Source organism: Anomalospiza imberbis, chromosome 1 (assembly GCF_031753505.1).
Source record: "Anomalospiza imberbis isolate Cuckoo-Finch-1a 21T00152 chromosome 1, ASM3175350v1, whole genome shotgun sequence".
Taxonomy (NCBI): Eukaryota; Metazoa; Chordata; class Aves; order Passeriformes; family Viduidae; genus Anomalospiza; species Anomalospiza imberbis.
In genome coordinates, this window is record NC_089681.1 from 39,014,445 (window position 1) to 39,037,361 (window position 22,917).

The 22,917-nt window shown below is 39.0% G+C and overlaps 1 protein-coding gene across 5 annotated transcripts in view; it reads right to left on the reverse strand.

The window, feature by feature from the left end:
- The window catches only part of LYN (LYN proto-oncogene, Src family tyrosine kinase), a 48,935-nt gene that overhangs the window by 20,238 nt on the left and 5,780 nt on the right, over positions 1-22,917 (reverse strand). For 2 of the 5 annotated variants that reach the window (XM_068188436.1, XM_068188422.1), the window contains exons 2-8: positions 8,007-8,143; positions 6,772-6,820; positions 6,577-6,682; positions 6,021-6,119; positions 5,812-5,915; positions 4,197-4,346; positions 2,783-2,935 (exon numbers count right to left, since the gene is read on the reverse strand). In XM_068188436.1, the coding sequence (XP_068044537.1) occupies positions 2,783-2,935; positions 4,197-4,346; positions 5,812-5,915; positions 6,021-6,119; positions 6,577-6,682; positions 6,772-6,820; positions 8,007-8,138 (793 nt within the window). In that variant the 5' untranslated portion in view covers positions 8,139-8,143. Of the gene's footprint in view, positions 1-2,782; positions 2,936-4,196; positions 4,347-5,811; positions 5,916-6,020; positions 6,120-6,576; positions 6,683-6,771; positions 6,821-8,006; positions 8,144-17,908; positions 18,209-22,917 lie in introns of those variants that run through there. The other 3 variants (XM_068188454.1, XM_068188430.1, XM_068188444.1) reach the window with 3 other exon arrangements.

A 22,917-nucleotide genomic window follows, 5' to 3' on the forward strand; every position in this document is an offset into this window, starting at 1 on the left:
TCCTAGGATTTTCTTACTCCTTCCATAATATAAGTTAATTTCCTCCAAACTGTTCAAGAGGAAGATGTCCACATGGAAGCCCAGAAAGTAGTTACAGAGATAATAAAAAGAAAATATGATAAAAGCTATAATTGCATATCTTCACATTTTAGTTATCAGCACTATCTCTATATTTCCGTATCTCTCAGAAACACAGAAGGGACCTGTGGAAAGCATCTGTCTCCAACACCCCCAGGGACACCTAGAGCTGGCTGTCCAGGATTGTGTCCAGTTGGCTTTTGATTCTCTCCAAGAATGGAGACATCACAACCTCTCTGGGCAAGCTGTGCCAGTGCTTGGCCACTCACACACAGAGCGTTCGGAAGGAGCCTTCTGTGTTTCAGTTTGTGCCCGTTGCCCCTGGCCCTGTCACTGGGCACCACTGAGAAGAGCCTGGCTCCATCCATTTTGCATACCTCCTTCAGCTATTTACATACACTGATAAGATCCCCCTAAGCCTTCCCTCAAAAGAAAGCTCCAGTGCCCTCCTCATCTTTGTGGCTCTTTGTTGGATTTTGTTCAGTAGTTCTACATCTTTCTTTACTCATACGCACAATTCCTCTGAGTGGGACACTGTTCCCTCTGAAACCACGATTCTAAGTATTCTTTATCAAGAAGAAATTTATTTAGCAACGAAACCATGGAACAACATTTCTAATTCACATGATGGCTGAAAAATAATTTTGTTCTCTGTGAGAAGGCAGTGTAAGAACCCGCTCTCAAATCAGGAGAGCACAGCAACCAGATTATTGTTCAGTACTTCTACATAACTCCCTGGGTGATCATTACAATACACAGAGTTTGCTGACACCCTGCACCACACAGCTGACCTAATATGCTTTTCCATCTTGAACTTCCTTGGTTCTAAGATTAACCATACTCCTGATTTGAGAGGATCTGTGCCATGCAAATCATCTTCTTTCGCTTCAGAAAGAAAGCAAAGAAGAGGAAATGCAGTGATTGCTTTCACAGTACATTAGTTTTTCTCACAGTGCAGCAATTCAGACATAGGGCTCAGGCCAGTTTAGATGTTAATATAATGACAAAAACAAGAGGAAGCATCTTGAAGCAGAAACACCTTTTAAAGTTTTATTGTGCATATGTGCAGAAGTAGTCACTTCCCAAATGATCTGCATTTTCAAGTAGGTGATTAGCTCCTACCACAAAGTCTTCAACAGTGTTTCAGTGTAAGTTAAACATTTGTTGCCCTGGTTTATTAGGCATAAATAACTGCACAATGGTTGACACTTGTCCTGACTAGTATCTAAATTGTCATTCATGTATATCATAGCTAGAGGGTTTCTTAAACCTTTTCTTGTGAAGGCAGATAAAAGGCTGAATTTGGCTACATTACATTAGATATGTGTTGCTTGCACTTTTTACATTATTTATACAAAAAGATTGCACTTAAAACTCAATTAGATCTTTCTGATTGACACTGTAGTTGAGTCTGTTTAATTTGCCACTCAAACAGCACCAGTCTGTGCTTTGCTTTTCTAAACGAGAGCATCTATTCAAAGCAATGACATTCCCGTCAGACTGACACACTCCCATGGATCAGAGACCCCTTCATAGCTTTCTGTCTTCTAGCTAGCTTTGGGATACACTTTTAAGTTGCTCAGAAATGCTCTGCCTATAGATTCTTAGGTCTTAAAATTAATAACGATCATCAGCATAATCTGTTCTTTCATTAAAACTATAACAAATTCATTCAAATTTAAACATAACATCCCAAAAAAGAGATTTGGGGAAAGGCTAGGAGAATGATTTGGTGTGAAAAAACATCTTAATGAAGATTTTGGGAGGAAGATATAGTTTATTTCAAATAAGATGATAACTGGCAAAAAGTGTGTAAGCAATGAATAGTACACAGATCATGCAATGAGAAAGTCAAAAGAATAGTCTGATGTCAGAATAGGCATAGCATTTCAAAAGCAAGATGATTAAACTACTTTCACAGAATGTGACACCGGGCATAGCCCCTTGTCAATAGGAAGTCACTAAGGCTGAGGAAATACTGCTTGTAAGCCAACAAAGCAGGTTATCCAGGTTATAATAATGAATGCTATCATTTTCTGCTGGGTATATATTAATGTTTACAACTTGTAATCCTTATGACCACTTTAGTACTGCAGTCTTGCCTGATGAGTCAAGGTATGGGCTATTCAATCTCTAGTCTTCTTAATACACAAATCACCTACTTTCTGAGCAGCACACTGCCAGACAACACTCTTGAGTTAAGTCTGTTCCTTTTTTCACCCAGTATGGCAGTATCATGCACTACATTGCAGGAGGCATCTTCTTCACAAATGGACTATGATATCTCTATCCACAATTCACTAAAAGCCACTGTTTCTATTTCATATTCTTTAATGCTTTCTGATTTGAAACAAAGTTCTGAGAGGCTCATTGGTTTTGAGATTCAGGAGCCACATCTTACTATAATCTTGTATTTCTGCCTCAAAACATAACAAAAAACTCTATTGTCTTTGACCTTCTAAATTACAGTGCTTACTCACTATTTTTTTCCTGTAAAAGACCCCAAAAGGATTTGTTCCACTTCCTTATCAGGTATCTACCCCCTTTTACAAGCCCTCTCTCTTCACGAGAAGGTATATTCTGGGCCCGATTTTGCTGTTTTACAAGTATACAAGATCAGCTTCATGTCCACTATGTTTTTTGAATGACTCTGAAATGACACTTCGTTCAGAGATAAATACTCATTTCAAAAGAATAAACTTACCCATCCAGACTTCTCCAAACTGACCAGCTCCAAGTTTCTTCACTAATTTAATTGATTCCCGTGGAATTTCCCATGCATCTTTATCCCATGGTTTTTGAGGTTTGGGACTAATACAAGCTTTTTCCAACTTTCTGCATAAGCCATCTGATTGCCCTGGTTTTCAAAGAAAAATCAAAATACAAAATACATTACACTCCTGTGCCACAAGACTTGAGACAAACATTGCTTAATTGCACTAGCCAGCCCACAATAATGTTCAAAATAACCAGATGCTATGATGAAAATATAGCCTTTCTGATGCTTTCACAGAAGTTTAAGTGCCTCTAATCTGAAATTTCGCATTCAGAGACAAATTTAATAAAAAAGTATCACATGCATCTGGTTATTGTCAGATTATTAAGGGGTTTTAGTACAATTTGCACCAAGTAAATACAATATCAGATCTTATTACTGACACTATGTTGATTAAGATGCACACTGAAGTCAGGTTTGGGACCTGTATTCTGAATTTGTCATTAAATTTTCTTGCAACATAGTTTCAGACAGATATGCATGCAAGCATAAGTAGGTCAACATTACTTTTACTCCAGACACTGACCAGCTATAACTTTTATATGAATGTTGAATAATCCTCAGATTTTCAGCTGTGCCCAACAGCTAGCACACATATCTTACTATTCTGAAAAATTTCATGGCCAACTCCTCAGAATGTCTTTGAAAAATTAGTATGTGATTTTATGTCCAACATTTTTTTGTCTTGTTTTTGTTTCCATGTACAAGACTTAAAAAAATGTATTTTGGAGCTATTCAGCAGGAGGTTATGCAGAATGAGAAGTCAGTTTTGCAGCTGAAACACAGATAGACTTGTCCCTTCCTCTCCCCACCTTTTCTTTTTTTAAATAAATGTATACATTTTATGTGGGTGCAATTTTATGTCTTTGAAGTATACGGAATATTTCTTCCTTTAAAAATAAATAATTAAACAAACACATTTACAGGAAAAATAAAACCAATTTCACAATCAACACTAGGTACAAGACAACATTCACCAGTCTATATGTATATCTGATAATTATGAATAAAAATTTACTCTCAAATAAAATATTATTTACAATACAGCAATTCTTATTATAGCTTCACATCACCCTAAGTTTGATGAATTGTGTTATGAAGCTAGTCTTCATTTCACAATGGTATGCCACAGAGCAACCAGCACTAGATCTGGTTATGGTACCAATACTTGGGTTCCAATTAGTTTCACTTTATCTTTGATAACATGCATGCATGCAAGTTATTTAGGGGGAAAAAAAAAGCAAAAAGAAAAACTCTGTTACAAAAGAAGAAACCATTTTTTTCCTTCACAGGAAATAATGGCTGCATTCTGATAAGTAATTCACTAAATGATTTAACTTACTTTGATAATGTTTGATCATATCATTGATGTTAGGAAAAGTTATTCTTGGAGAGATGTAAAATCCTCCATTGTCTAGACTCCTGATTTTGTAGTGCTTAATAACATCGCCATGCTCCGGATCATAGTCTCGTATGGAGAGAGAATAGCTGCCTGTGGATAAAGAAGGAACCCTCATTAACAGATAGCAAAAATCTACAGAGTCCACACATGCACAGTTGAGGCTAAGAAAATGACCAACTTGTCTGCTTTTCTTTTTGCTCCCTTATTTCCTCAAAAAGCATTTTGCAATCCACAGGAGGAAGTTAGCAAAAACCTGCCCTGAACTGGTCACCAAAATGCTTACGGTCACACTTTCTTTTTCAGTCTTATTCAACAAAGTCACTGGTTCCATATTCCAGGCAGCTCCACATTCAGTGCCCAGTTTGACAGAAAGTCCCTCAAGTCGAGTAGAAGTGGCTGGGAGAGCAGGACTGGGGCTGTCACCCTGCTCAGATAGAAGCTGAAATCTGGAGATCAGCATTTTGAAAAAGGAACACGCTGGTTGTCATGGGCCGACTAGCAACAGGATAACTTGGAGATGGCTTCAGGCATAGAGGAGGGAGAGCAGATCTGTTGATCTGCTAGACCTGTTGATCCCTAGACAGCCTGAGGGAGCCTAACATCATCTGAGATTTAAACTGGGGCAAGAGAGCATCTACCCTTAGCTAACAGCACTCTTTTTTTCTTCTACTTGTATAATTATTGCCCATTTTCAAAGGATAAAAAATTATCTCACCCCCTTATCTCTCCTCACACACATATCCAGTGATTCTGGGGGGTACCTTCCCACAGTCTCAATACCCTATGTAGAATTTAGGAGAACTTTGAGAACTTCATTTAGGAGTCTTCAGCTAAGAGCACAATGATACAGGCCCATTACAAATGACACCTAGTCAAGAATCTGCAGTATTAGAGCCAATAAAGCTACCCCATGGAGTGGAGAGGCATGGCCTGCTGAAAGGCTCCATGTGTCTTCCTCTGGAAGATGCAGTTATAGCATCCAGCTGGAATATCCATCCAGACTTAAAGTCAGAGTCCACAGGCTGGGGTTTCTCAAAGCTGAAGAGCCTGGAGACTTCACTAAGCTTTTCAGCACAAAGCACTCTGTTTACAGCACAAAATTTTATCAAAAAGCTCTCTGAAAAGAATCCCACTACACTGTAGAAGTGAAAACCCTCATTATGCACTAACTACAACTTTAAACTTGTAGCAATGGATACAGACCCAATAATGGAAGACTACAGAATGCAGCAGCTACTATTACAGTAATATGACTTTCAATAAAGGTGTCACAAACATTAAGAAAAGAAAAGATGCCACTTCATTCATTCCTGTTTCTTGTCAGTGTAATCACACACATAATGCTTTTTTTTTTTCCTTTTATCTCAGCTTTGGGTGTTAGCCCACAACTCTCTTTTTCTGGTAATTTTCTCATTCTTCTTACTCCTACAGAACTGAAGAAAATTCACACAATAGGATGCACTGAAACTACTCCACCCTGATGGCAATTTTTGTGTAGACTGACTGCGTATTTTTTCTCTCTATATCAATTCCAAAGTACCTCTCCCAAACCTACCTTTTAATGTTTCACTTTCTCTGATAAGGAAAGCTCCAGGACCATTTCCAGGAGCCAGGAGCTGTCTTTCAGCATCTTTTCGGGTTATGTCTTTGAAGAACCATCTGAAAAGTATTTCACAGAGTTAGAACCACCTCCTTCCCCCCAAAAAAAGGATACACCACCAAGATGAAGAAGTTTGCCAGAATTTGGAGACAGGGAGAACTTACTCTTCTGTTTCCAGGGTGTTTACTTTTGCTACATAGTTGCTGGGAATGAAACCTTCTTTTCTTGTCGTGAGAGATTTTGCTCTCCACCATTCTCCGGATCTGAAAAACAAAAGCAGTAGTACTCACAGGAAAGAAAAATGCTAAATTGTTATTTAGGTTCTAGTCTGCTGAGAGCTTTGCTCAGACTGGAGAGAGAAGCACAACCTTTCCTCTGAGGTCAAGCGCCCTGAGAAGCCACTGGCTCCACCAGATCAATGTTTGCTCACTATTACTGAGGCCAGCTGCCAAGTCAGAGAACTGCAGACTCAAAAATGGTTTGGGTTAGAAGGGACCTAAAAGATCCTCTCTATCATGGGCAGGAACACCTTCCACTGCAGCAGGTTTGTCAAAGTCCCATCCAACCTGGAATAACACCATAAAGCATTTGTATTATCACATGTAAGAGAGCTCACTTATTGTTCATACACCACGGTACAAGAAGGATATCAAAGCATTGTAGAGGGACTTAGATGAGCCCAAAGAAAATCTGCAATACAACCAATATTGTCATACTTACTCTTCAATAACTTTCAGTTTTTCTCCTTTTTTGAAGGACAAGTCCTCTTCATGAATGCCATCATAGGGATACAAAGCTACCACAATGACTCCCTGCTCCTCTGGATCTACAAAAGCAGAAAGACATAGGCACGTTCACATCACTCTGCAGGCAGACATGGGCACAGCACACAGCTGTGAGACTATAGAAACATACCTTGATTGACAAACCTCTGTCCTGGTAAGAGCTGTGCTTCTGGATTTGCCTACAATAAAATATGTCCTTAATTAAGCAGTTTTAGATCTTTGTGATGATCTTAAATTACAATTACATATTATACAGATGCTTTGGTATCATCTCATATGTCTTAAAAAGAAATGCTCAGATTTTTTCCCCCATTTCTTCAAAATATAAATTATATATAAAAACATGTATTATTTATATGACAATATAAAAATATAGTAGATTTTAAATTGGGCAGTTCAGACCTTGTGAAGGTGTGGCACAAGCTGTGGGGAAGAAGTTCACAGCTTTGGGACTTCTGCTGAAGAGGCTTTAGGTAGGGCACTTAAGCAGGACAGTTATTACTGCGTAGCCATCATGCTAAAGAACTACAAGCACAGTTATGCCACTAAGACTGTGCAAGGGAAAAGAAAGAGAAATTAATAAAACAAAGTAGTTTGTGATATGTTTTCATCAACTGAGAGCACACTGAGTTCACTGTGTCAGCTGGGGAGAGAGGGAAGCAGGGATCCATTCACACCTGCAGAGAGCAGGTCCCTGAACAAGGGCAGTCAGGAGACACAGTTTCCTCAGCACAGTAGAGAAGGTGGGAAAAAAAAAGGTACTAGTCATGCTGCAAATTAGTCAGCTCACTTGGTACCCAGCAGAATTCCCCATCCCAGCACCCTTCCTTCCAAAGCCACGCAGCACACAAGGAACATGTTAGCCTGTTCCTCCTGCAGTACAGTTCTGCTCCCTGCACCACTGCACCCCTCTGACACTTACCCACACACGTCAGGCAAGGCTGAGTAGTGGCTCTCAGTGAGTAAAGCTGACTAGAGCTGCTAAACAATCACCCATGATTACTTCAGCCTTTAAATGGAATAACCAACACCTGGATCCCATAGCTACTAAAAACACAACACCAATGCTTTAAAACATGGGTCTAAACTACTTCAGGTTTTCTAATGTCACCTAGCATTCTTCTATAGACATGGTTATATCTACTCAAGCATTGCTAAGTTACTCTTTTTATGCAGAAAACTATGACAAACATAAAGTAGCAAACCACCACGTTTTAATTTTTATTCCTCTAGGTACTTATTCATTGAGGGTGAACTGCACACAATTTGAATTTTTCCATGCATATGGTTTGGACTGAAATTTAAGTTACGCCAGTCATGCTTTGTTCTTGCTACAGGATTTCTCTCCTGAGACTATCTACTTACTGGCCTTTGCTGTTTATTGGACGTTGGATCCCTCACATAAATAGTTCGTTCAGTTTTACGTACTGGTTGATTCTTCAAATCTAGCCCATCTCCATGCAGATTCTCTTTCCTTTTTGATTTTATACACCCCATATTTCCTGTTGAAATAAAAAAGGTGTTAAACAAAATCATTGTGCTATAAACCAAGCCCTTTCCCATTAATCATCTGGGCTACATAGTAAAAAATGTGCTTCCTTTTCATACAGAATAGTTCATGGGAAAAACAACTGAAGGTTAGGCCCACACACTGATAGCTCTTTTCTGTTGTAAAGGAAAGAAATGACCTCATCTCAATCCACATATGAAGTAAATAGTTATTTACCATTTCTTCAGATTTGTTATATTTTCTCCCCAATCTACTTTTCCTTGCCCAAACCCCTTGTATTTTTCTGATACTTCTCTGAGCTTTGGAATAGATATAAGAAAAATGCAATTATTGCAGGGATAGCTTTTATCTGTATATTTAAAAGAAAAGACTTATTTGGAAGACATAGGGAAAAATTCCTGTCCAAATTCTGAGAACTGCTGCTGGAAGCAGCAACGCCTGTATCTCCCCACTTCATTTTGCAGATGCCAGTCTAGCAGGGAGCTCTGTTTGATTCAAATCCCTGTCTCACATGAGGCTGATGACTTGTGCAGTCCCAGCTCCATGGCAGACACGCTGCTACTGTGACCTGCAGTAATGCATCTCCTTGTTCACACAAGTATGTTACAGCAGCCTAAAATAGCCAATGTGTGTGCCAGTGATGGCAAATCACCACACAAGGATTTCTTTTCAATATAATTTAGAAGGCTAATTCTTCTCTCAGGATATGCATCCATGCTAAATCAGATGAGATACAGCTGTTAGCATCTGCATGACTGGAAACTGACTGCTAATCCCGTGATGCAATTACATAGTACTCCAGCAAATATATATACAACATTATCTCTACAATCCGTCCTCTGAGGAGAGTAATCATACTTACTTTTCAAAGAATCCACTATGAATGCTTTTCAGCCCTCTCCTTCCTTCCTCTCTCCCTCCTTTCAGGTCAGTGCTCTAATGCTAGGATCACAGTCACATTTTCCCTTGCAGGCACACAGTCTCACTCCCCCCTGCCCTAATTAATCTTTAAAGCCAGATCTTTGAAGAACAATGCAAAACCTAAAATAAGAGCTCAGTGCAAATATAGGCCCAAGTAAATAAACACAGCTGGAGAAGCTAGAGCAGATTTTGACTCTCATCCCACTTTTCCCTTCATTTCTAGTATAGAAAAGGTTCATGGTAGTGAATAGGTAAAGTAGTAGCAGAAGTGTCCATTACCAGATACAACTGTATCAATGGGATGGTGCCTTGCAGCTACAAAAATTAACCAGACTGGTCTGGGTTCATATTAAGACTCATACTTTTGTAACGATACCTATGATAATCACAATCCTACCTGATTACAAAAATAAACCAAGGCAACAAGCAGTCCCACATGGCAAGTCTCAAGTTCCAACACCATCTTCATTTAATGTCCCATTCTGCCATTGAGGAAGCATTGCATAATGACACAGGCACTGTCCTATCCATAGGCAGAGTGTTTTCTTCTAAATATGACACAAGGATACTTCCTCTCCTAAAATTTCTGTAAATTATCTGTCACCTATTGCCAACATATCTTGGATGTCCATAAGATTCAGCAGTGATCTGTTATCCTGGTTTAAAGCAGCATTAGAACCCATTGCTCCCCTTCTTGTCTTCTCTGGAACTAAAAAAAAAAAAAAAAAGGAATCCTACAGAAAATCAATAGGCATTGACCAGGCACAAAATCAGAGTTTTCTTGAGTGTCAACATTTTAGTGTTCCCACTCTTATTTGAAAGCACTGGAGCACATCTTCATGCAGGAGCTTCCCTTAGAAGCAAATATCTTTAATGCTTAATTTTAATGCTTTAATTTTTAATGCTCAGCTACATGTTGGTTGCATACTAGTTGTTTTGCAATACTGAGAAGGATTTTAAAATTTATTTTATTTATTTATAACTGTGGGTATGTAGATGACTCTTGTTCTGTCATTAATGGTTCATAGGAAATTTCTGTACACCCACAGGCAGACTGGTGTTTGCAAACTCACCCTAGACATCAGGAAGGCCAGTGTTTAATTACCTGCTGTATCTGCAAGATCAGGTATTTATCCACTTAACTGCTAACCTTTTTGCTCTTGAATAGTTCTGCTTGTTCAGAACAAACAGCTGAAGTGGAAGGCATGAAGTAATTTGATCTAAGTTGTCAGCCAAAACTCCCTTTCCCTATTCCTGTAAGAAAGCTGAGCACATCTTTAGAGACTGCAGCATGCCCAGTGTCAGTGTAAACTCAGAGAACAGCATTTTTTACTCAGATTTTTTTCTGCAGCTGAAAGCACATGAACAGCTGTCAGTTAAATCTGCTGTGAGGCTGTGTTAAGCTCAAGGTTGGCATTTGTTCATGACAGTAAGAACTGATCAGTTATAACTCTGTAGAGGTGCTTTGAAATCACACAAAAGTTTACTTGATGTCATGTGAAATCACACAAATCAGTTTGTGAGATGACCCTTGTGATGGCTTCAAACAAACAGGAGATCCTAAGCCGCATCATGAAGCACTGTTTTTTCTGGGTTCTTTTCCTCATAGAGGTGAAAGTCCACAGTCCCCACAGCACTGGGGGGTTCTACGTCAGCAAAAAGTCCCAACAGTGGGTACTGAAGCCCACAGCTGGTTCAAGGGGTTATTGTCCCTTTCACTCCAGTATAGCCCCAAGGATTGAACATCTGACAACAACATTGAACAGCTGACAAGAGTTTACCTAAAGGTGAGCCCCACACTGCATTCTCCCAAAGCAGCCCCATTCTCGCACTCCATTTCTGCTCCAGAACATAGATTACAGCTGAGCATGAGGGCAACTGCTTCAGGAGCGGCATCCTGACCTAACTAAAATACCAGTGCAGGAAGGAGTGTATAAATAAATAAAACATTTTACTTGCTGTAAATGTTTATTTGCCAAGTGCTCTGTTGCCGTGTCACAAGGAAGTGTTTTGTGAAGATAAAAAGAGAAAGAGAATACAGTAAGCAAAGAGCAATACAGAGAGCCCAGCATCATTACAAACCAAACTCCATTATTCTTTATCAGAGATAAAAGTAATTTATACATCAGAGAAAAAGATGCCAGTCCCTACTCAGATGTTTCCAATTCCAACAGCTCTGCAACACAGGAGGCACTACTTCCTATTCATGCTTTTCATTTATTGTCCTGTCCACACCTCTAGACATGAAAGATTAACACTGAATTAAAAGAAATTCTATGTAACATAGCTGCTAATCTTTATAAATAGATATCTAAAAAAGTAACAGCTTCTCTTTTAACAAAGAGCATACCGTAGTTTATGGCTAAAAGGTAAACACAAGTACTTAGGTTAACAGCTGCAGCAAGGTGACAAGAATCTAGGTTCAGGCACCCTTCAAAAAGCCACAGGAGTATCCATAAGAGCTATCACACAGAGCCTCTGCAGCAGGCTTTTCCAAGACACTGATTTTGATGTCTACATTTGCCTTGAATTTTCTCTCTGAATCCCCTATCTCATCTTGCTACTACAGCACTTGGGTCTTCATTCCAAAATGGTTTGGGAGGAGTGGAAGTCAGAAACTAATACAGCATTCTTCCAGGGTTAATAGCTGCTGCCTGTCCCAAAATAGAACTGCTTTATATGCCTTTTTCTACACTTCCAGCAAAGTAATGTCTCTAAAGACACAATACTTCTTACTGCAAGGAACCAAGTTTCATGTGACCATCACCTGTCCATCCACCATCAGCACCATTTGGGGTTTGATTTCGTCCCAGTGCTTACCCTTTATATCATCTACAAAGGTGATTTCATTTTTTATTTTGTGTTCATAACCATTCTCTTCCTTGTGATTTTGTTACAAACAACATCTATGGTGCATATTAGAAATTATTTCCTAAAAAACCCACTTGACATGTCTGGTCTTTTCTTGATCAAAGTCATGTCTTCATGGAAAGGATTCTCAAATCTTCATAGATTATACTCCAGCTTTTCCATTAATAAAGTAACTTTAAAAATAATTAGAACTACAACACTGAGCATATGAGCTGTATTTTATCAAATAAATATCTGTTGTTGAAAAGGTCAGTAATCACGTGTCAAAACACCTACATGACTTAGGGTTTTAACAGATATATACATATGCATTTTAACAGGTACATAAAAAAAATAAATTGTTATTCAATTGAGTATGAAGAGTAAACTTTTCATTTAAACTACAAATTTCTCATGCGTAAGAATACGGAAAAAAAAATCAAAACCCCCAACTTAGTCTGAGTCTTGAGCATTGCCTTATATTTAAACTTCTGAATCAAAGAACAGGAAGCAACTGTTTACATCTATGTCCCAACTGGTTTTACACCTGGAGCTTTAAAGCAGCGTTAGAGAGCAGAGGAGTAAATAGTTTAATTTTTAATACCTCTTCCAAAATTTGAAAACAATACCACTGCCCTCTTCTGTTTTAGATGCTTCATTCTGGCCTTTAATGCCAGTTGGTTTGCTTCTACTTCACAAGTTATAGTCAGAGGTAACACAGTGATGCCTTCATCAGATCTCCTGAACTCCTGTGCATTTCCCTCAAGGTCAAGGCAGAAGTGTCTCGAAACTCAGAGGGATCAATTTAGATTAAAACTGCTGGGGAGGAAGGATGGCAAGCCTGCTCTGCTCAAAGACACAAACACCTGCTTTCTCAGCAGCTCATCCAACATTCTACATCACTTCAATCAACTGCTCAAATTTATAATTCTATGGAAAAAAATTTAAAAAATCTTAAGTGTAAGGACTTCATTTACCTAATCTTCAGTGCTTACTTTCACTTTATGTTGATCTGCTTCCACATCATCTGTGCTACCTAAGTGTTGCAAGGATCTCTTTTGTCTCTGTTACTGGGACTATGAGGAGGACTATTTCTGGGAAACTCGGGTTCATTTCTGATCCATCATTACAGGGTAAAGCAACTGCCAAGGAATACAGAGCAGGCGTTTAAAGGTTTTAGAGGCGGTAAAGCTCATCAATGGCTTATCAGTACTGGTCTACACATATTTGTGCCAGTGAAGATTTGCCACTAGACCACACTGAGAATAAGAATGACAAAAATAAATTATCTGTGGTTGTGAGCAATATGAAAACATCAACTGGAGAGCAACTGAAGATAAGTTGTTTTCTGTTCCTCGCTGGTCTCAGAAGTTGTTAGATTTAAGCTTGTTCAGCCTTATTCTTATACTTGCAATTCACCATATATAGCTATATATTAATTTAATAAAATATAATATTATCTAAAGATACACATTTCAATTTTACTGTAAATCCTGACTGTCTGATAACTTTCATCAAATTAGACTCATGCAAATGCAGAAATCTGGGGTCAGTTTTCATTTTGAGCTTGTTTCACTTCCTACATCTTGTTTTTGCACTGGCAGCTAACTAGGGGAACTTCAGCAGTTTCTTCCTCCCTTGCCTTTCTGCTAAAATGGTTCTGTTTGTCTCAGTCAATCCTTGTTGTGCGTATTTTAGTATCTTGTTAAATTTAGCTTATTTCTGTAGGTCTGGATCACCCCATCTCTGGGTCTCCAAAATGGAATTTATTCCTTATATGATATGCATGGGCATACACACACGGGCACAAATCACCATGTGCTCCCTGCAATGCTTATGGCAAGGAGCATGGATAACCTGAATCTACTCAGTGCTTGGCTGTGACAGACTTGCCCTCTGTAGACTCCCACTGCTCCTCAGTTGTGAGAAACTGTAGTCCAGCTGCTAGCATTTAAAAGAAAATGAAAAAATAATGGGGGAATTATTTTAACTGCTTCAATTTTCTTTGTGGAAAAGGTGAGAGAAAGTTAAAATAATATTTTGACATAAAGATCTATATAAACAGGTCAAGAAGAGAAACAAGTTAATCCCAAATGTAACCAACATTACTGTGGTGCAAAAGTATGCAACAAGCATGTTGCTTTAAAATTTCCTCAAACCTGGTCTCACTTAAGTCAATCCCTCCAATTTTCCAGGGATGCATGTCTGTCACAGCAAGACAACATTGCTATCTAGTTTATCAACCATGATTAGAGCAAAGGACTACAAAATACTCTCTGGGAAAGGCAGATCTGTTCTAGGCAGCACAATCACTTGGCACAAGCTCAGAAGAAAGTTTGCCATGCTCCATTTTTAGAGAGATTAATGGGTGATGGTGGGGAAGAACAAAATATTATTGCTGAAATGTTTCAGAACCTCACTCCACTTGGCTTAGAAGCTGACACGTAAGTCCCAGTCTTAAAAATGTTTTGGAGGCAATAATGGCATTTAGCCCTTCATCCTCTTGGGAGATTAGGAAGAAGTCGTATCTTTTTCAGCCTGTCTTCTAGACTTTAAAGACCAAACCAAACCCTCTCAGTTTTTTTCCACTTCTATTAGTTATCCTAGCAGCCCTTCTCCACATCTGTTTCACTTTGAACCCATCCCTTTTAAGTACAGGAGTTTGGAGATGCCCAGGTGTTTCAAGATGATTTTCAGCAATGCCTTGAAGCAAATAGCATTACTATTTCTTCTATCTACTGAAATACATCACTCAATAAATTCCAGAAATTAATTTATGATTTTCACACTTTTCATTACATTGGCCATCCAATCAGACATCCAGGTTTGTATCACTTTTCATAATGACAAACTATTGTCACAGCAGACTTTCCTATCTCCTGTGGCATTATCTTACATCCTGATATTAAATTTATTCCCATTATTTTCCCAGGCTATTCATCGTGCACGATATTCTCAACCACCTGTGTGTTTCTAATGCATCTTAATATCACAAGGGGCCTCATGTTTTTTCATTGCAAATGAAAGTACTTTTTAAAAGTCTCAATGTAATGCTAATGTAACACCAGGAAACAGAAAGTGGTCCTGCTAAGAGACTGGTAGTGGTTCCTGTCTGCTGCATTTCCCCCTGTTCTGCTTCTTTCACAATTCCTTCCTTAGCAATTGAGACCAAGACAAATTCTACTTTGTCCATTCTAACTCAGATTACTTTTATGCCTTCCTATATCAGTTACAGAAAGTATCACCCTACCACCTTTGTGCTCCCAAACACCTACATTCCTACTACACTCATACATCTATCCCATTTCTACTTCCTCTGCCATGTTCAGTTTTGAGCCCTGCATCAGTATTTCTGTCTCTCCTTTTCCGAGCCCTGATTCCAAACACAAATGCACAAACATCTCAGTCCAATTAAACCAGTCTGGGTTGGCAGACACTTTCCCAGAATCCTTTACCTAGCTGACTACTGTTCTCAATGAAATTCTCACCACCAATTCCTCTATCATTTGGTGTCCTGTTTTTCTTTCCCACATTTGCCTTCATATTGAAATGAGGGGTTAGGACACTGCAATATTCATACCTCAAGTCCGTTTCCTTAAAATAAAAATTCAAGTTACAACAGGGCCAAAAGGTGTGCTGCCATACAACTATATTGGAAGTGGACTGTGGATTAGAATCAATAAAATGGTTTGGGTTGGCAGGGACCTGCAAGATCATCTAGTTCCAGCCCCCCTGCTGTGAGCAAGGACACCCTCCACTAGACCAAGTTACTCAGAGCCCCATCCAACCTGGCCTTGAACATTTCCAGGGATGAGGCACCCAACAGCTTCTCTGGGAAACCTGTGCCAGAGCCTCACTGCCCTCGCAGTACAGAATTTCTTCCTAATATTTAATCTAAACCTGCTTTCTGTCAGTTTAAAGCCATTCCACCATGTCCAGTCACTCCATGCCCTTATAAGAAGTCCCTCTCCAGCTCTCTTATAGGCCCCCTGTAGGTACTGGAAAGCTGCTCCCTGAAGCCTTCTCTTCTCCAGGCTGAAAAACCCTTCCTCTCAATCTGTCTTCACAAGAAAGGAGGAGTCATACAGCAAAAATCCCCCAACAACTGACATAAGAACTGAAAATTTTGGTGAGATAAAATACCTGGAGTTGCCGTACTGATGCTGTATTTTTGTGTTTCTGGAAAAGGCAGACCCATTCTGAACAGCAATATCATATCATATCACATCATATCACCTTTTCTTCCTATACTCCCCATTTAATTTTTTTTTCTTACTAGATGAGGCTTTTTGCATTAAACAACATGAACTAACACATTGCTATACTAAATGGCAAATAAGTGACTTAAGTTATCACATCTCAAACTTCCAATAGGAAGGAGTGCTTTGGTAAAACTAATTCTATCAAAGTAAACATTTTTCTGTATTCAAATGGCACTTTCCAACATTTGCCTGTCTTGCCTTTAAGTGTCCAGGGAGAGGGTAATTTTATTCAGTGCTTGGCTAAAATACACAGTCTTTGCTGGAGCTCATAAATGATAGCATAATGCATATAATAAATATCATCATAGCTGATGACATGAAAGGTAGCTGTAACAGGGGTGGAAAGGTTTGGCCAAGAAAAACAATCTTCCATTTTTCTGTAAATTCACTGCAGTTTTGTCTAGATTAGTTAAAATCTTGGTTTCATGCAGGAATTTTGGCAGTGGTTAAAAAAAACCCCACACATTAAAGTAAATCAAAATCTGCAAGAAACACTGAAAATAATGTCACTGTGGTGGTATAATGATGTTATAATGCTTTCAGAAGGATGAAAATAAAATCCTGAAACAAACACACATTGAAACATCACATTGAAATGAAGCGGAATTTGTACAAACTACCGATCCTAGTTTATACAACTGAAGAAAAAAAATTACCAAAACACACGAAAGTTAATCCTCAGAAGATTTTAATTTTGCTAACATTGCATAACAGACTTTATATATTATGAAAATGTTCCAGATTCATTTAGTCAGTATTTTTGGCACTAATTTTAAACCAAGTCTTACATTAAAATAACATCTGTTTTCTGACCTTATAATACTTGCTTCATTTTATTACAGTCATTTGCCTCAACTGCATCCTCCAGAATTTTGAATCAATATCAACAATGAATTAATTCACTTTGCCAGCCCTCAGGCAACCACATCTTCCATTTCCTCAACTTTTTTCCACTATACTATATCTTTTGAAGATAGGGGAAAAGGTCAAATAACATCTTAATTTGACATAACAGAATAAATACTTCTATCAAATTCTTCAAAAGGATCATATGACATGGAACAGAAAAGCTGTGCCAACACGTTAACCAACTTAAAGCAAAGTTTCCCAAAATACTTTAAAGACTTTAAAGTGTAATGCAAGCTATAAGTAAAAATGTCATTTTCTTGACTGGTAAAAACTCTCAGTAATGACAAACAGCAGCTTCATATAACCAAATCTCCATTTCCAAATGAAAATTTGGCCAAACCACTACACTGAAAAGGATCAACATTCTTCCTAACTATTAGGAAGCGTCCCAATCCAGCCAGCAAACCCCAAGGACAACATCTACTTTCCAAGTTGAGTGTATCTATGACTCACATATTGGTTTTTTCAGCTTTAAATTGATGATTTTGGCCAATAACGGCAGTGTGCTAAATTTTCAGTAGTCTATTTTTGCCCTGCACTTTATGTATGTATGTTGCTATATAAGTCTATGCCAGCCACTAGGATAAGGATCCTTCTCCACTCCTTTTTAGTGATTGGAGCAATAACTGTGGTATAGGAAAATGAGAAACTACCCAATTAAAAAAACAAAGGTGTTGGAGTGAGGCCCAGGAGTAGCCCAAAGGTCTTCATCCTCCTAACAAGTGACATGACGGAAGGATAGGACAAGTTTTACACAGTTTCTTTGGAGAACACACATCTGGGAACTATCCTTCATCACTCCCAACAGTACTTACCCAGCTATTTATCCTCCCCTTATCCTTCACAGACAAACACTTTGCCTCCCAAAACAAGGTGTAGTTGAGAGATGTGCAACCACAGCTTCTGTGTGAGCCCAAAAGGCCTGGTTCATGCCCACAGTGGCTTTACTCAGGTGTTGATTTCAATTTACAATCCAATGTATTGGAAAGCAAAGGCACAGCCACACAAATCATCTGTGTACGACTCTGCAGTGCCCCATGCCTGCATTTACAATGTGACACATGGAAGAGAAATGAGAGCTTCTTCTCCCTGTTTTCACTGAGCCTCAGAAGACAACAAGGGACAAAGTAAGCAACTTGCTAATTTATCATGAGTTTGGGGAATCATCACCAGGCTGCACCCTAATGAGCTCTTCAGCTGTAATATGTTACTGTGCCTTCTCCAGAAGGTGCAAAGGAAGGTATATTTGCAGGTAGCAGCTGATACTTAAAACCTTTGTCTCCTTCAAGTAAAGCAGCTTAATGCTCAGCTTCCACATACCTGGACAAATGGATTGATGGGACTCTTGCTGAAGCAAATTATTAAGAGCTACTATGACTAAGGGAGAGGATAGTTATTTATGAAGGTGGCCTTCAAGTAGTTAATATGTTGTTGGCAATAAAGAGTATTTTTCAGATGTGATCTCTTGCTTTGAAGTGTGCCTGTAATTCAAACCCATTGTTATATTGTAAATAGAATGCAACGATCATTAACATCATGAAATCACCACAACATAAAATCATATGGAAGGAAAAACCTCAAAGATCATCAAGTCCAAACTGTGTCCCCAACTGCCACATTTAGAGGGGTTTTTTGAATGCTTTCAGGGATGGAGATCCTACCACTGCCCTGGGCAGCCTGTTCCAACACCCGGCCACACTGTCAGCTAAGAAATTTTTCCTAATATCCAGAATAAACCTCCCCTGGCACAACTTGAAGCAATTTCCTCTTGTCCTGTCACTTGCTGCTTGGAAGAAGAGATCAAAACCTACCCGCACACAACCTCCTTTAGGCCTTCTTGGCCACCTGGCTGGCTCATGTTCAGCTGGCTGCTGACCAGCACCCCCAGGTCCTTTTCTGCCAAGCCACTTTCCAGCCACTGTGCCCCCAGCCTGTAGTGCTGTGCGGGGCTGTGCTACCCAAGGGCAGCACTCACTACTTGGTCTTGTTGAACCTCATGCAACTGACCTCAAGCCATCAATCCAGCCTGTCCAAGTCCCTCATCACGTCAATACAAACATGATGGAGGACAGCAAACTCACAGCCAGCAAGCCCTGATGAAGGTTTTGAGGGTGGTCTCATAGAAAGTATGCCACTTCTCCTTTGGGTTTATCTTCTGTTTTCAGTGTGTTTAATAAAAGAGAAATGGGGAACAGAACATAAGCTCATATTAGCTTTTGTTCTTTCAAATTCAGGTAACTATATCTCCAGGGTATAAATCAATTTTTATAAAGCTTACCTGGCTTCATGCATTCTACAATCCACTTTCAACATGGATTATGACAGTTATGGCTAAATCAGGGCAGAATGACTTCTGTGTCAATGGATCCTACCAGTAACAGCCTTGCCATTATGTAACTCATGCCCCATGCTGCATTTGCCATTCTGCTTCACTGGTCAGACGGCTTCTTTATCTGCTGTCAGCTCCATGTTTGAATGCTGATATGTACTCATGACTAAGCTTGCAACTAAAACATAGCATTCTTGTTATAACAGCATCATATTATGTCTTGAGCACATCTAAAGCACTGAATTTCACAAAAGAGAAGCAGATTTTTTTTCACTATCTTCAAACACCAGCACCCATTTAAATTGTAAAAAAAAAGTTACTCTTTCTGCAGATTGTACTGTGTTTCATTAGCTGTACAGCACTGGATAATCACAGAACTCTCCTGAAACAGAGGACATTGTACTGGGGTATGTCATATGGATTCAAGACTGAATTCTATGCTCAGATAAAAATTTGGGGTTAAATCATTCATGCTGACGTGAGCTAACACTCAGAGTACAGTTCCTCCGGAAAGTTTGCAAACACTGGACAAGCTTGCTCAAGTTGCAAGAGGAAACTGCAAGAGTTCTTAAAAAAAAATCAGCATGAAATCTGGTGCCACTAAATTACATGGCAGAAATGAAATTTTTTGCTGTTTAATCTTTGCAGGGATACTACACCAGCATTCAGCACTAACTGCTCAAGTTCCTCCACAGAAAGAACCACCTTGTCTTGTTCTCACTGATGTTAAGTAGCAGAATCTCCCTTAACTTCAAGGATGTAAGAACATCCTCCAGGTTCTGCAACTTCACAGAATCCTATTTATAACTCAATTCTTTTACTTAACTTTAAACTCTGTCTTATTATATTCCTTCAAGTGCATGAATCTAAACCAGGAATATACCAGTTGATTTCTAGGCCAGTTTAGTAAACTGTTTCAAACAACTGTTGCAATTTGTCCCATGTGGTGTAGCACCAAAGGGTGTCATCTGAACCAACAGTTTGCTGCAAACATGATAAACAGAATTAAAGAGGTCTATGACTAGCAATTTTGGGAGGTTATTACATTAAGTCCTTGAAATCAGTGGGTTATTTTAATAGATACAAGTATACTTCTCTTAAGTCTACCAAACACATCCTGAGGGGCTGCAAAATTTTACCAATTTGGGTGTGAAAGCCTGTCATGTAAAGAGGGAAGATCGCTCTAACTGAAGTCTTGTGAAACTACATGCTCAAGCTTGAGAGGCAGTAAGAGTATAAAAGAAAACACCTCACTGAAGGAAATATGTCACGGAACGAACATCAATAAGAATTCACACCCCAGTTTCTAAGCATATTTTTCACATTTATTACATACATGAACATGAATAAGAAGTTTCTCTAAAGTTAACAAAAATTAGAAATATTTTACATGCTTTTTATTTTCATAAAGGAGTGAGAGTGAGAATTTGGAAAGCTCTCTTTGAAGGAAAGATTGTAAATACCTGGTGTGACAGTTCACTTGACTGCTCCTGCTTCAAAGGTTCTAAGGAAGAACTGGAGTGCTACAACCTTAAACACGGGTATGTCTTTGCAGATGATCTTTCTCAAGGGCAAGAATGAAGTTACCAGGACAGCAGCTATGCAAGTATATTAACTTGATTTAAGTTCCTTTATATTTGAGAGAAATTATTCTGTACTAAACAGAAGATCTGACTTGGGGACCAATTCAAAGATGCATGTTGAATTTGCTCATCATGCTAATTGATTTCATTTTCAAAAACTAATAATTTGACCTCTGCTACTATTTTAACTTTGCCTTGAAATTTCTTGTTTTCTCACTCTAAAAACAACCAACATTTCTGTATTCGCAATATGCCACTACTGGACTGTGCAGCACTCAGTATTTCCTGTTGTTGCTAGTCCTGCTTAATGGTCAGTTGATAGCAGAGGAAGACCTAGCAGTTACAACCCTAGCAAGTTTCACTGAACCAGGCTCTGATCCTGCAAGTGACAGCACACAGCTTGCAGGAGCTTGACAGACTTCAGGAGACTCACATCAGGACTTTCTGCACAAGGGGCAGCACATAGACCTTATAAAATAGGCCAGCACTCACAATAATTCTAGCAGACTTAGACTCATGGTAAACTGGAGGACCCATGACAATAATTATTTTCATATCCATACTGCAGATTGCAAGAATTTCACAGCGTTATTATTACAACCATACTGGCTGCTCATTTAAGTTTATAACCTTTGTAACTCCACATAATCCAAAAGTATACAGCTCACAGGTAGGACATATTATGCTACAGTTTGAAAAACTGCCTTAGATTGTGCACAAGCCCCAGTGTTTAAATACGACTTCAGCACTCACAGCCCATGCAGCTACCTTTCAAAGCAAGAACTAAAACCAAATCAGTGTTCACAATGGTTATCCAAGTTTGTTTCAGGAGAACAGTAATGAGTCCACAGCTTGCATTTTAATTCCACAGTATTATGTGTTGTGCAAAGAAGATGCTTTAACAACTGGAAAGACTTCTTCATTGTTTGGTCACACATGGGAAGTTCTCAGGACAACACAAACCATATGAGAAAAGGTGTAGGAGAGGAGGCCAAAATCCTTAGGAAATCAGAATTGGGGTTGATACTTAGAAACAAATTAAGAAGGAAGACTGCAGAAGTAAAACGACAAAAAGAGAAAAAAACAATCAAATAAGAATGCAAAGGATAATAACTAATTGGGTAGAGACAATTATAGTCCCTAGGAAATCGCATACTCTCAATCAGTATGACAAGATACAGAACATGTAACAAACATATGTATTCTGTACTCCAAGGAGAAATTACTTTCCTGTGTCATACCATACAAACCACCTGTTTTTATTGCAGGAGTAGGGAAAATGATCTTTCACTCATCCAAACCTATTCCAATACATGTGATTTGAATAAGCTACTCAGATGCATTTTTGACACTTGTAGCCTTGCTTAAATGCTCCCTTAAGAGCAGAAATATCTTAACTGAAGCACCCTTCTCCCACTTGTTCACTCTACCAAAACTCTTTTCTGCTGGTGCCAGCTCCATTGAACTAGGTTCTTCTAAACTTGCACTGCCTTCTCAACGCTAAATTTCTAATGTTTCACTTTCTGTGGGGTCAGTGTATGGGGCACACCAACACCAATGAGCACAGAACATCATTCCTGGAGCAAGAGCTGCTGTCTCAGCACCACATCCCCACAATACCAGGACTTGATTTCTTCTCCCTAGGCTGGCATACATGCTGGTAAATCCATGCTCTGCTTCCCTGAATCAGAAGTGTTTATAAGGAGGGTCAATGCTGGCTCAAGAACTTTTTCCATGCACCATAACACAGCACACAAAAACCTGCATGCAACAGAAAATAAACTTGACCAGAGGAGGTCAAAGCAGCATCACAAGAAGGGCAGACAAAGTGGCAAGAGACAATCCACACTGACCATTTTCAAGACAGAAACCCATTTTGAGTCACAGTTTTAAATCAGATGGGTCAAACAGC